A 15,130-nucleotide genomic window follows, 5' to 3' on the forward strand; every position below is an offset into this window, starting at 1 on the left:
GTTGTCTGAGGGGACATCCTAGGGGAACGTCTGAAAAAGGCAAGGAGGATCCAGGACCTGCTTGCATCTGCCAAACCAAGTCCAGGAAGCAGGCTCCAGATGGGGATGGCCAGAAGCTGTCTGGGCGCTCACTCATGTCTCTGTGTATGTGTGTCTCTCTCCCCCTCTTCCTCTCCTTTTCTCACTCTTTCCTTGTTTATCATCCCCCTTTTACCTTTTTTCCATTCTTTACCTCCCACCTTTTTTCCTTTTCCATTGCTGTCTTTTCCTTATCTACCTTCTTGAAGTAATCAATCTTATGAGAGAGAGAGAGAGAGAGAGAGACCGACCCTGAGCACCTCGAGACTGGTTTCTATGCCAGCATTCTGGAAAACCCTCACTATAAGGATATTTTCCCTTATCCCTTGGGACCCAGGCTCTGAGCCTCCTCTTCATTTTGGAGTATCCATCAAAATGACTTTTTTAAAAACAGACATTTACCCCCCACCAGAAGAATCTGCGTAAACATGGCAGCATTTTTACTTGTTTAATGAGCTTAAGATATTACATGATGAAAGAAAAGCATTTCGGACTCCTGAATTTTTATTTACCAATACCAGACTGACAAAGAAAAAGAAAAAAAAAAAAAGGAGAGAGAAAAACCCTCACATGACAGCCCTTCTCTAAAGAAAAAGGAAGAATTGGCTGTAAGATTAGAACATTGCCACAAAGGGAATGCTGCATGTTTTATCAAAATGCAATGACCAGGAATGATGATTCATTTAAAATACAAACAAACAACAACAAGAAAAATGCTCTTTTCCTACCCCACTCCCAAATCCTGAACTGGAATCAGGAAAGACAGAGGAAACAACCAAAATCACCATTCTATTGCTTTGACACCTTTGCTAGGTGAATTGGTGGCATTCACTAAGCTAATAGGGACGTTTATATCAAGAAACATTTCTGTATATATTGTTGAATTTTAGTTGTATATATACTTTGTATGTTTTTGTCTTCTTTCATATATGGAGTAAAAGCCACAAAATGCCGGAGTGTCCTGTATATTTCTCTATGCGCCTCTGCCTCTCTCCCCCTCCCTCCTTCCTCCTCCCATTATATTTTCTATCACTCTTAAAAGAATTTCTGTTTCCTAATATGGGAAACCTTCTATATAAATGGCAAGTGCCTACAAAGATGTCAGTTTGCACCACTAGCCTTTGTCTTAAGTACTTTAACATTAACCATGGATATTTTTTTCAGTTCCTTTACATATTTTTGTTGTGATTTTTACACATTTATCTATCTTTTTCTAAACATTAGAATGATATATCTCCAGGTTAACTACTAGGCAGCCACTCATTTCTAATGCTGGAACTCAGTATTTTCTTTTCCCTTTTCCCAGCAAAATAATACAGCTGTATTTACTTTTGTTTGGAAGCATTTTTTTTTTCCACAAAAAAGAAGAAAGAATAAAAGAAAAAAAAAAAACAGAGAGTAAAGTGCACAATTATACCTGCTTAATGTTTAAAACCCACTGAAAGCTAGGTAGGTAGGAAAATGTACTATCCTGGATGAAACACATCCTTCCGATCTTGTGGAAAGCAAAGAAATAATGAAAATGAAAAGTCCTTTCGTCATACAAGCAGGAAGCCCCATACTGCGAGAATTAATGGCTACAGACCTGGGCATCCTTCAAATTATGAACCTTGAAACCACTGAGCCATTTATCAGAAGTCAATAGAGATACTCAGAGTGCTCCATATAATGACAGCGACATACAGTCGTGCAAAAGGACAGTCACTATAATTAGACACAAAGCAAAGACTACTTACCAATATACCCGTTCCTTTTTTTGTTGAGCAACTTCCACGCTCAGTCAGTCTTCAGAATGGTTTAAAACCGATCAGTCTTGTCATTTTCTAGCATTCGCATTGTTACATTAGGAAAAATGTTTTCTTTTCTTTTTTCCCCCTTCCTACTGTGAAACTTTGGGTTCGTAGCTCCCCAGGATCAATTCTGAACAAAGCCTCCAGCTGCAGTGCCATCCAATTTGAAGCAGACATTGGGGACAATTTAAGGTTTTTATCCACAAGAAGGTTTTTTTCCATTCTCTTAAATGCAGCCATAATTAGAGTAATTTTTCATGTAGCCCGCTGATTACAGCGTTTTTACCGTCAAAGATAATTACCTGTAATTTTCTTCCACTTTTAATACTAAAAAGCCATCTTTATTTAGATTCAGGAACAGGAAAGGCGAAACAAAAGAGGGAAATTATTCTGTTATTCATACACAAATTGCAGAGACGTAGGACCTAAAATTGAAAATTAACCAAAATTATAATGCTGAAAAGAATGGAAGAGGCTGCAGAAGTACAGCTGGTAGTGGGGCTTTGCTGAATTATTCAAATTATGTTAGAGGGAAAGCTACCATACATCGAAACCAACACTAATTTTTCTTAAAAAAAAAATTCACCAGATATATGCCAAACCACTGTGAGTGCATGGAATTCTGAAATCCAGCAAATGTATGTTAACATATTGGAGGTGTTGTCAGTGATGCCTCACTATGAATCTCTTTATCTCTTAACATGAGTTTAATTAAACTTCCTAGTAGTTCCCCTAGAACTGTCCTTGGAACTGGGCTTTCTCTGGGTCCTCTGAACCTCAAGGGTTAATATTTTTGCTCTTTGAAATGTATTGACCCCATAGTAAACTGATTCCTGAGGGAGGGACTGGTAGGAGGGGCATGGGTAAAAGGCTTCACCCAGTCTCTGATGCCTACTACATACCTCTTCAGGTTCAAACTTCCTGGGAGGTTGCTGAGTTCGGGTTCTAAGACCAAGTTCTGACCTTATTTCCCATTTGAGAAAGAGAAAGAGAACAATAGCTGCAGGGGGTAAGGGTGAAGGAGACTATTTCTCCTGAGCACCAATAAGCATCTCATTATCTTTTGACACAACTTAGTCAAAAGGTTCTTGCCACAGGAGAAAGGCTTTTCTGCACTGGGGTAGGGAAGCCAAAGATTTCTCAGACTTCTGTACTTTTCTAGCTGCTTATAATGAACACAGGGTCAGGAAACAGCGTCATCTATAGATAGAACAGCAACGCTTCTTTCCTGAATCTTGATGTCTTCCTAAACCAGACTAGTTCCCTGGCTCTGAGCTTGATTCTGCATCTCAGCCAGTTAACCCCCTCTAGCTCCAAGGTCACAGCTTTTGGGTTAGGTGGGCAATAAGCTCCAAGATCCTGGTATCCTCACCAACACCCCCCTCCCCCGCAGCCCACCCACTACACACACACACACACACACACACACTCACACACACACACACACACCAGCTTGAGGCAAAGGCCCTGAAAAGCAGCCTTGAAGGGTTTCAGAGGCCAGTTATCACAGAAACTTTCCCCAACTGGAAGAAAGATGTCGTACAGGCTAAACGTCTGGAGATTCAGGCTACACCTGCCTTTGCAAATGACCGCATACCTGTGATTCTAAAGGAGTCCTGCCCGGAGCTCCATTTGATCTCCTGATGCCTCAAAACCTTAAATCGTGGCCACATGTACATGGATTCACCTAGGATTATGCTGTAACAGTTTTCAAATAGATCTTAGCTTGGAATCTCAGCCTCCTTCCAAACCTTAGAGAAACCTGGTCCTTTTCTCAGTCTCCAGTCACACACTGGCACCAAACGCATCAACAGCACAGAAAGCAAGAAAGACAACTCAGGTTCTTAAGGTTCTCATTCACACCGAATCCGTTTACTCACCAGAACAACACTTTCACTGTTAAAGGGGCTAAAAGGTCAGAATTGAAAAATCTATAAAGCAAAGTTGTAGTCCATGATAAATTACAACAACACATACAGCTTGGAAAGTGTGAGAAGAGAAATATGAACTGTGCCTTGAAGTATGCAAGAAATAAAAACTTACCCTCAGTGAATATCTCTTAAGCAATGATCAAGGTCTAGAAATCTATACTGAACCGAAGCAGAGGAGAATATTTTTCTGAGTCTCAGGGCAGAAGCTCTTTCTCTATATTCTTGGTTGAGTGAGCACATCCAGGTGTGAAATTGTTTGCACACCCCGGCACCTCTTATATTGCCAGCAAAATTAGCTGTTATTACTGTCACTGTTTAGTGATGGTTAGCGTGATACAAAAAAAAAAAAAAAAAACTGCTGTAATCAAGACCTGGCGCATCTTTGCAAATTACAGATAATTGTAAACGTCCAGATTATGATAATAGCATCCTAATCCAGCCTGCAATATAATTATTACAGAGTGTTACATCTGAAACTGTCCAGTAGGGCTAATTCAGCCATTATTTAGACCCTATTTTTGCACTGCAAATGGGTTGCTGAGCTGAAAATGTACGATTGTAATTTCACGGGGCACTCAATGAGTAATGGTATAGGAAGAGGAAAATACAAAAGTGAAATGTGAACAGTAGCGATCAAATCAAACCCTGAAGGACAAAAGACTGTTTGATTCATATGGAAAAAGAAGAGCGGGAATTAAGAAAATAGCAAATCAGTGGTCTGAAGAATTACGTGTCCAAATCTTCAATAGTGTAGGGCTGATGTGTTTGTAAGGGCTACAGTGTCTGCTGCTGCCTGGAGTCTGAAATAATTTTTCTTTTCCTTTTCTTTATCTTTTTAAAGCTCTTGTCTTTTTTTTCTCTTTCCCAAAGCATTTCTCTACTATAAAAAGTGCCCTTCCCTCAAAGCAAAGAACATTTGTCAGTTTCACTATTGTTTCCACCAAAGCCACCTCAGTGTGCCTGTCACATGTTTATGAACATTTTCTTAAGTGAATTTGCAATCTCTCTTGTCATCAGAGCAAAACGCCCTGGGTGCTTATAAGTGTTCCTGTGCTCCATCTCCATTTTCTTTCATAGTGAAAAAGTCATGGAGAGTCCTAGAGAATATTAGCAGAAAATATATTAATTGCTGCTAATTGAATTTAGCGGGCTGGGAAGCTGTCTTCTCCAATTGGCTTGACTGGCTATTGGTTTTAATTCCATCATTAACGTTTATTAACATCTCTCCATGTAAGCCAATCCAGCTGCTTCTTTCAATTTAAATCATCATATTGCCTAAAAGAACAAGGTCAGTATCCTTAATATTGTAAGGACCAAAAAGACACGGGGTGGGAAAGTTAGAATAAGAGAGACTGGGAGACTATGCTGGTGCCAGAGTTCAAGCTCTCTAGGGATTCTAGCTATTGCTTCTAGGAGGTTGAACTTGCCTTGGTGGAGACTTCCCCAGTCTTCATTTTGGTTCCTGGTGGGGACCTCCTGGTCAAGTATACCTAAAGTCCTTACATCCCCGGGAGCTCAATTTTTCCCACAGTGAGCACAGAGAATTTCCTGGGCATCTTTTCCAGCATCTAGGCCAGTGCGTGTTGATTTCCCCTCCTCCCACCACCTCACCAAACAGGGAGCTGCCCAGCCAGGGCCACCCTGCAGGGTGGCAAGCAGGCTTCCTAGCTCCTGTGAATTTAAGGGCAATAATGAAATGTCCCCTGTTTAGTGACCCCTGTTTATGGATGAAAGTTGAGTCCATATCCTGCCTCTTCCCCCGCCCCTCTTCCCCCACCTTGCAAATGGCAAGTGGCAGAAATAGTTCTTGGATGACAACAAGCTTCCAGTGGCAGTTTCTGTCTTCGACCCTTTTGGAAAAAAAAAAAATGCTTTAAAATAAATCATAGCTTAGGAACTGTTTACTGTCCTTTACCCCACCCACTTAAAAAATACACTGGACTGTATATAGTTGAGATTTCACAGAGAATTCTTACTGAAACCAGGATGATGATGATGATGATGATGATGATGAAGAATTGTGTAGAATGGTGTTATGAGCCATTTTTTTTCTTTCCTCTGGTGAAAGGTCATAATGTGTGGTATTTCACAGTTTTATATAAATCTTGGTTTAGGATGTGGAACAGACTCAATAATACATGTGCTTTTGGCAAAGAGACTCCTTCAGATCCCCATAAATCAGAAGTAAGAAAGAAATCCAAGCGAACAAAAGAGCAGAAACATTTAATTGCTACAAACAGGACTCTCATCTCCTTTAAAGAGAGATTCATGTAAATTCTCTCAGTTCCTATCTTCACGGTTAGAGCCTGACCTATAAAACAGGTTATTACATTACAGCCGGCAGCCCTAGATGATTGAAAGGGAAGGTTTCCCCCCTCTCCTTACCGCCCCCCCCACCCCGGCAGTAGATGCAAGGTATCCTTTCTGCCCGGCACCACTGAGGAATCTAAAGGCTGTCAGTGGGAAAGAGAAAACGACAGGGATGGGGGAAAGAAAGACGGGACTAAACAGAAAAGATTTAAACAGTCCCACATGTGCCACCGATATTTGGACTATTTTCGAGGCCCAAAGTTTGCTGTGACCAGGATGGGATTGAAAATACCAAGTACCATGTGCAAGGTCCGTGGGCAACACGGGAACGCGAGCCCAGGGTTAGGGCAAGCTGAAGTGCCCTCTCCCCAAACTCCAAGCGGTGGGAGCCTCCACCCAGCCTCCGTGGGAGGGGGTGCTTAAGGGTGGAGGAGAGGGGTGACCACAGGCGGTTCCGCTGGCGTGGCGCTCTTCCCAGAGGTGCCCGAGGGCTTCTGCCCTCAGGGTGTGCCTCTTAGGAGGGCTGGAGAGCTTTAGGCTGGCGAAATCCCAGTGGCCAGTGGGAGGCGCGCGATCCAAGGGGTTGTGGGGATGGGGCGTGGAGGGGGTGGTTGGGTGGTCCTAAAGGTCCCTCTTTCGGAAAACAAGGAATTGCTGAGGACAGTGGGAATGCAGGGACAGTGTTTCAGCGGGCATCCGTTGCGCTTCGTGCTTTGGGGAGCTCCAGAGACTCAGCGGTGCCCTATAGAGTGAGCTGTAGGGCGCGCTGGAAGGCGAGAGCTGCCTGGCCTTGGCTCGCTGTGGGTGACTCCCAGGACTGTTCGGCAGGGACGCCGCGAGCCGTGGGGCGTCGGGTGGGATCAAAGGAGTCAGAGGAGGCCAGCCGGCGCGTCTGGGATTGTGGGATAAGGGGCGGGAGAAAGAGGATGGGCATGGGCGGGGAGATGCTGGCCTTGCCTGTGTCACTGGGAGGGGGTTCGTGTGCATCTTTGTGTGGGTCAATGCTCTCCTGCCTGAGGCCGAGCCCTGGGTGGATCCGAGTGTGGGTGGACGGGCTCCCGGGTGGGTGCCCCGACGGGAAGGAGAGAGAGTGAGATCAAGGGCAGCGAGGTCTGCGGGTTCCTCTGAGTGTGTGTGTCTCAGGCCCTGTGGCTCAGCACTGGAGCCGCCTGGCACCCACAGGAATGCGGCTCCTCTCGGATCCCCAGGCCGCCTCTTGTCCCACAAGGAGGTGGCCGCCAGGAAAAAGGGGGGAAAAAGGGCAGAAATCTGTCTAGCTCAACCCGAGCCTCAAACAAAGGCCAATTTATCGGTTCTCTTACGGGAGGCCCCGGGAGCTGGGCAGGGCACTGAGGAATCGCTTGCCCTGGGTCTTCTGGGCTTTGGTGGGAGGTCTGAAGACCGAGGTGGAGGGTTGAAAGGTGAAGAAACCCACTGGGGGGCGGGGGGGAATTAGTCTTGGAGTGGACTTGTTTCATTTTGGGAGCACAAGGCTGAGAGTGGGAACCGGAAGGGTCAGGCAGAGGGATGACCCGCGCAAAGTCCGAAAGAGTGGGGTCCACCAGTCTGGGAATATTCTAGGGAACGGTACGCGTAGATATTAGAAGGAACAATGGAGGGAAAGAGGAAAGGTGGGAGGGAGGGCGCGCGAGAGAAACATCACAGATATTTTTAGACTTTGCTGAGGATCTGTTATTTTTACATCCTTGGGCGCGGGACTGCAGGGAGTTAAATTCCCCGGGGAGAAACCCCGTGGTGCCAGGGAAAGCCCGCTAAAGACTGACTTTCCAGAATATTTTTGTTCGCGGCTCCCGTACCAAGGGGGAAAAAATAACAAAAAACGCTCGGGGAGAGAAGAGGACATCGAGAGTGGAACAAGTGATGTTAGCACAGGGAAGGAATCCTGAAACCAAGTTTGGGTCGGCGGATGGTTGGGTCTGGACGCCCTGCAACCAGGCTTTAGAGTCTTTAACAACAAGTAGCATCAAAGTTAGGGGCGAGGGTGGTCATTATCAGCTGGGCTGCGCCTGGTGATTGGAGGTGGTGGAGGAATCCCTCCTTTTCCTCCAAGAAAGAGGGTAATGTCGGGGACAGCTGGGGGGAGGGCAGCTACCTTCCCCATGTGCAGAAAGGTAAAGCATAATCCAAGCATTCTTGACACTTTTGGGTAACCAGTGGGTGGAAAATGTTAGAGGTGTCCAGTGGATGCGCCCCCCATCAGTCCTCCCAAACACTCAGGGAGAGAAGCCAGGGCAGCGCAAAGCCAGGCTCTCACAAACCACAATCGATCGCGGGGATTTCTCCCAGCCGGAGTCGCCAGAAATAAAGCGCCGGCTTTGGTGTAATGGAAACTACCGAAATCCTTGCAAGCAAAGAAGGAAAAGCAGGAAGTGGATACCTTCGATTCTTCCCCCATCGTATTCTCTGCCAACGTTGCGGGGGGGGGGGGGGGGCAAGGAGCACTGTCCTCCCTCTACCGTCCCCTTGGCCCCATCCGTGTGCCTAGCCACCCCTTACTTCTTCGAGAGAAAAAACGATTGGGCCGGAATGGGGAGAGGGAAAAACTGGGAGACGTGGTTGCTCTGGCATTGTGGTATGGGACGAGAGGTCCACACCCCAGGCCGCTGCTGCCTTGGAGTCAGGCAGGGTACAACCCCCTGAGGCCCAAGCTGTCCCAAACTGATGGATTTGCTGTCTCTTCTGGAAAGAAAGGGAAAAGAAAAAGAAGAAAGAGAGGAGATAGAAGGACGGTGGGGAAAGAACAGAAGAGGGAAGCAGGGAGAAGAGAGAACACACAGGTAAATTCCCCTCCAGGTTGCAGCATGCCTTTTCAGGTCTAGTCTCCCAACCCTGGAAGAGCCTTCTCAGAAATCCTCAGATGACAGGATGTAATTTTTTATATTCCACCCCCTTTAAGAAGTCTCTTTTTTGTCATACTTATTGCTGCTGACTTCCTAGCTATAAAATATTTCACATGCAAGAGGCAATTTTCAGCACAAGATTTCCCCTGGTATTCCAAGGAAATAGAGTCAGGTGGACTAAGGGACAGTCAGCCAGAAAAATGTCTACAATTCAGGCCTGGCCGTACAGTTCTGGACCTGGCCTGTAGCTCTGTCACATTGTGAATAGCCACAAAGAGGGATAAGAGAAGAAAGACTAGACATAGGCCTTGAAGGTTGTAAGTCCTCAGTGTCTACCCCAAAGAAAGCTTCACAAATAAGAAATCCCAGCAAATAGATTCCATTTCCCATGGTTTAAAACCTGTAGTGCATTGTATTACAAGTAAAAACAAAGTAGAGGCAGCTCTTTCCTGAAAAAAAAAAAAAAAAAAAAAAAAAAGAGTGGTAAAGAGAATGTAGGGGAAGATTATATTAAGAACATTATCTGAAATGAAATGAAACCTATACAGGGCCATAGTGCTTTCATTCCTTTCTCTCAGCCGGAAGTTCCCTGTCTTGGCAATACCCTTTATTGGAGGATGAAGAAATGAGCCCCCTTCCATATTCCATGCTTGGCCTGGTGGTTTAGGTTCATCATTGTTCATCATTGTTCCCAGTGCCCGTGGTCTTTTCCTTTCTCTGAAGGAGCTTGAACAAAGTTATAATCATACACACAAGAAGTCCAAGGCTCTACCTTTTGCTATGCCCCAAACACTTCAGATTAAAAAAAAAAAAAAAAAAAAAAAAAAGCAATAGGAATTACAGGAAATTTCTTTTCTTTTTCATCCCCCCTGCCTTTTCTCCCTTTTTCTTATCTTTGGAAGCTCCCTTTTGAAGAGAGTGTAATTTGTCTAATTGCTCTGGAAATACAGAGGCTGGGGGGGGGGGAGTGCAGTTCTCCAAGATAATTGCATTGAGTTAGAATTCAGAGGGGTTATTGAGGGATTTCTGTTGCCTTCTTACACCCAGGGTGGGAGAGATGTGTTTAGATTCTAGCATTACTTTCTACCTTAAATAATTTGGGGTTCAACTTAACATTATCTAAATGGTTTTTGTGGTTAGGCCAAAAATACCTAAATATATATTATATGACAGTACTAGAAACAGCCCACACATGTAATATAGACAAAGTACAACATCCAACATATACACATTGTCTTCTGTGTCCATGAAACCCCTGACTTCTGTTTTCTTTTTTGCCTTGTTGAATCTCTGCAGAGCTTGTCTTTCTTTAATTGCCTGCATAAAGCTACACTAGGCTCATTATCAAGAGGGCAAAAGGTGTGCTTTTCAGAAACATTCTGCTTCGTGGTCGAAATAATTTTATTTATCCAGAATATACAGTTTAATTCCTCTATCTACACTTATTTACACGGTTAAAATAACATTGGAAAAAGTCTTTTGAAAAGTTGAGGTCATAGATTTCAAGGCACCATTGATAGTGTCCACAGTTGCGCAAAAAAGTTCGTTTGTAAAAAAAAAGGGGGGGGTCCTTTGAAATGCAATAACTTACATGCAAAAAAAAAAAAAAAAAAGCTTTACACATGAATCTTTTTTTGTTTCTGTTTTCCAAACTTCCCCATATGAATTCCTTTCTTTATGATTTTCTAAAACAGCAAAATACAGTAGTCCCAAAAAAGAGCAAGAAAGAGAACAGCTCATCTAATAGAGCGTCCCGGAGGCCAGCGCCAGCGGGTGCTGTAAAGAGCCGGGCGGCGGCAGGTGGGAATTGATTGAGGTGGCTGCGCTTGGGTACCAGGAAGCTGAGTTCTCCAGGTAGCTGGATGCAGGGGACTGGTTGGAGGTCGGAGGGTGGGCATGAGGGTGGTGGCTGAGAGATCGGGACGAGCCCTGGGGCTCCCACACCGCCGGAGACTGCGGCGAGTTACACGCCATAGGGTCGCTGGAGCTGGGACTGTGCTCCGGGGGCATCTCCCCGTTTTTCATGATCTTCTTGATCTTGGATCTTTTGTTCTGAAACCAGATTTTCACCTGGGTGGGGGAACAAAGGCACACGTTACCGGGACACTCAGAGGTCGCCCGCGCCTTCCCCGGGGCAGCGACTGGAGGCATCTTCGGGCCCCTAAGCAGCACGGCCTTGGCGTCTCCCAGCGGCTCGCAGCCTACTGCCCAGGGCTGGACCTGAGGCAAAGCGTGGAGCGCGGGCCCCAGGGGGCGCCCTGGCCGGCTGGACCCGCACCGGCGACTGCAAGGGAACGACCCCAAGGCTTTTGTCTTTTGTGTGGACTTGGGGAGGAGAGTGCGTGTGCCCGAGGTCCGCAGCGGCGTGCGCGCACTTGTAGGCCTGCGCGGGGCGCCCAGATGGCCTCGCCGTGGAAGGTTTCACCAACAATGGCCTGAGCCCGGCGGGGAAGGGGCGTGGGCCCGGCTAAACGCGCGCTTACGTTGAGGAAAAGGAACGATTTCCCAACCTTCGGCACAACTCCCTTCACTCTCCTCAGCTCCGTGAGGCTAGAATCCTCCTGCAGCTCTGGTGACGACTTGAACCTTCTTTATGCTTCTATAGGCCCAAGGCGGTTGGAGTGGGAGTGAAGGGAAGGGGACGATCCAGGAATATTTCCCCGTACAACAGCGCCCCCCACCTCGCGACCCCTAGGTTGCTACAGCCTAAAGCTCCCGCAAGAATGAGGCTGGGGGGCATGACTCTTTAAGTTTCTCCCGCCCGAGGCGATGCTCTCGGCTTTTGCTAGGCCTGAGACCACCGCGAGGCCCCAGTCCCTGCTCACCCCGGGAAGGCTTCACTTCGCGAAGAGAATCAATTTCTCAAGGTTGCAAGACCGTCCTAGAAATAACTCCCCCCACCTTGTTTGCTTCCTAGGAAATTAACCCCCACTTCTGGAGGCCTGATGCATGGGGGCACCTTGGGACAAACGACGAATCTCGTCCCCACCGTGACATATTGGCAACAGCCAACCTGACTCATGGAGGGAAGGGCGCGGGGGCTGGTGTCTCTCTTACTTTCCCGCGAGTACCGTCGAATCGGTTCCAGCCGGTCGGGACCGAACCCTGCGGCCCAGCCAGGCCTGCAGGCGAGGCGACCGCAGCGGGATTTACCTGTGTTTGCGTCAGTCCCAGCGAGGCAGCCAGCTCGGCGCGTTCTGGCAGGGCGAGGTACTGAGTCTTCTGAAACCTTCTCTGTAACGCGGCCAGCTGAAAGCTGGAATAAATAGTCCTGGGTTTACGAACTTTCTTTGGTTTGCCATTCACCATCCTCACCTCGGGCTCCGCCACTTCTTTCTCTGGATAATCAAAACAGACTAGGTTAGCGCTTTGGGGCAGACAATAGTCCTTCGCAGAAGGGCCTCAGGCACAGTCCTGAGGCTTTTTTTTTTTTTTTTTTTTTTTAATCAAGTGATCTTTATTCTCCTTCCCCTTATCACTTGTCCGTCCCCCATGCTGTGTAAGAACCCAGGCTGGGCAAGCACTATACCAAGGAGCTACATCCCCAGTCCGCCACCTTTGCTTTCCAAAACCCAGAGAAATACAGCCTTCTCTCGAATCATGGAAGACCTGGGTAGTCTCTGACTAATTCCCACTCTGCCCACTCCGGTTTTTCGATGCGCTTCTTATTGGCGTCCAGAATTCTGCCCTTTCGGCGATTCCTATTTCTCCTGAGTTTCTTTTTATGCGCATCCTGTGCTCCCCGAGTTTCTGGGGCAAAAACTGACAATCCCTCCTGGGTTTTAAAGCCAGGAGGCCTTGGGCCGTAACCCGGCTTCTGCCGGCGTCTGTTGGGGCGCTCGCAGAGGCCAGACGCTTGGGCAGGGGAAGACGCTAACCGAGGTCTCCAAAGTTCAAAGACCCACAAGCAAACTATGCTCCTTCACTTCAGCTGCAAGCGGTCGGGGCCTCCGCAGACAGAGGGCCGATTATGCAGCCCCCATAATCTCACTACAGATCTGCGAAGGCACAGATGTGTCTGGTTTCTTTTACAAATAGACTTAATATGTTCTTGGCCAAAAAAAAAAAAAAAAAATCTTCCACTTGTGTCCGAAATAGAGAGACAGTGAAAGGAACGATCTCTTTAAAAAGTTTAGCAAGAGTCACAGTGAAAAGAAATCTGTGGTACGACATTTTCGCAGCAAAGGGGAGGCAGGTTAGAATGAATTTCTCATGTCATGCATGTAGATCCCGGTGGGGGTAGAGGGAAGACTTTTCCAACGCTTTTTTTTTTTATACAAACATTCCCTGAAGCCTCAAGTCCCTTCCCCCTATCTAAAACCAGTGGAGAACCTCTTCAGGGTGTGTGTGTGTGTGTGTGTGTGTGTCTTGGGAGATGAAGGGTGGAGAATGAGGGCTGTGGTCTCCATTCTGCCAAAGTAGGGGATTCTAATATTAGCAGGATTATTAACGTGCTGGTGGGAAGAGATCACCCTCGACCAGTAAAATCTATCCACCGAGACCTAATACCCCTCTCTTACCGCCGGGCTCACAAACCCTCTTGAACTCTCTGAGTTAAGTTTCAAGGTGGACAAAAAATGAGGAGATGGCAAATTTAGGCTCAGAGAGAGTGAGAGAGCGAGAGGGAGGGAGAGAGAGTGTGCCAGCAATCCCTCCAACAACGTGACCTCTCAGCAACCCTCCTCCACCTTTAAAAGGCTTTTTGTTTTTGGAAATGCCTTGGATAAGCCGCAAAGCTTTTGCCTCGCTCCTCTCTGGCGAGCCACAGTTCCCCAACCCCCCACCCCAATACCGCGCTCTCGGGCACCCGCACCACGCTGGCTCCTGGCCGTTCCCAGACTAATCCCGACAGTTTGAGGCAGCCTTCCATTCCTACTCGCACCAACCTAGCACACTTACCAAGAATTCCAACAACTAACCTTCCCTTTTTATTACGCAAACGCCACTAGGGCTGCTTGTTTCTTCTCTCCACCCCTACTCTTTTTCCAGCCTAGCTGGCTTTCTGGCCAGGCGAGTTAGGAATACAGCGACTAAGGGATCCCGGGAAGGTGCCGGAGGGAAGAGGCGCTAGTGTAAACCTCCGCAGGGTTCTTCCACTAAGGGGGAAACTTCAGCGCCTAAAGTGTTGGCCCGAGAACCTCTCTTGTTTGCAGAGTCCGGGTCCCCACTCCCTTCTGCCGGTTGTGCCTTCCATTGCTGTGGACTTGTGGCCCCCAATCTACCACTCTACTCCTGGTCCAGGGTATCTGCCTCCCGCCCCCGCCCCCATACCTGGCTGGCTGGTGGTGCTCGGGACGCGGTTGTAGGCACCGCCGTACTGGTGGTAGGGGCTGGCGTAGCTGTAGTCGGCGTAAGCTTTGGCTGGGTAGTTCCCGGCGGAGCCGTTCACGCCGTGGTACTGATACTGGTAAGGGTTGAGTGCTTTGCCATAGGAAGCTGAGGTAGGAGAGCAGTAGCCATGCGGGGCTCCCCCCGTGGGACTGTAGTAGTCGGAATCTGTGGCCGACGACTCGGGCAAAGTTGGCGATTCCTGAGACGGATGGTGCATGGCTGCAGACGTCTGGAATGGAGCTTGGAAGTCACCGGATCGGATGCTCGGGACCCTTCTGTCAAACACTCCTGTCATCGCTCACAGGCGGCGGCGGCTGTCCTTGCTGCTGTGGCGGCGACTGCTGCCCGAGTTGGTTGTGGGGCTGCTCTGGTCTAAGCAGACATGGCTGTGGGCGCGAGGGAGGAGGAGGAAGAGGAGGAGGAGGAGAGTAGGAGGAGGCGGTGGCGGCGGCGACGAGGAGGAGGCTGGGAGTCGTGGAGGTTCTGTCTCCGGCAAGCTGACTGCTGGCTGAGGCGCAGCACTGCCTTGGTTAAATCCTTAATTGCGCGCTTACGCACAGCGGGGTGGATCAGGTTCCATTGGCCAGGGCCTCGGGAGCAGCAGCAACACCCTAACTCGTCCAACTAGTTTTAGCACAACAAAGCATTGCTTAAAAAGAGAAGGGTGGCGGGGGAATGAAGGGGAAGTGCGCGCACGCGCGAGTGTGTGCACGCGTATGTGTTTTGTTGCTGGTTGGGGGAGGGGGGTCCCCGTCAATCTGTTTTTAGTGAATACCAGAGACAAGGCAGAGGCCCAACACCCAGCTCTGTGATGTCTGGATACTCTGTG

General features: G+C 47.8%; 1 protein-coding gene across 1 annotated transcript; it reads right to left on the minus strand.

Moving 5' to 3' along the window:
* Window positions 1-10,710: 10,710 nt before the first annotated feature.
* Window positions 10,711-14,596, minus strand: Dlx5 (distal-less homeobox 5). The gene is made up of 3 exons (XM_076861438.2): window positions 14,242-14,596; window positions 12,124-12,308; window positions 10,711-11,040 (listed from the first exon to the last, which is right to left on the minus strand). Exons 1-3 carry the CDS (start codon window positions 14,594-14,596, stop codon window positions 10,711-10,713), a joined length of 870 nt encoding a protein of 289 aa, XP_076717553.1.
* Window positions 14,597-15,130: the final 534 nt, after the last annotated feature.

This window comes from Callospermophilus lateralis, chromosome 1 (assembly GCF_048772815.1).
Source record: "Callospermophilus lateralis isolate mCalLat2 chromosome 1, mCalLat2.hap1, whole genome shotgun sequence".
NCBI classification, from domain to species: domain Eukaryota; kingdom Metazoa; phylum Chordata; class Mammalia; order Rodentia; family Sciuridae; genus Callospermophilus; species Callospermophilus lateralis.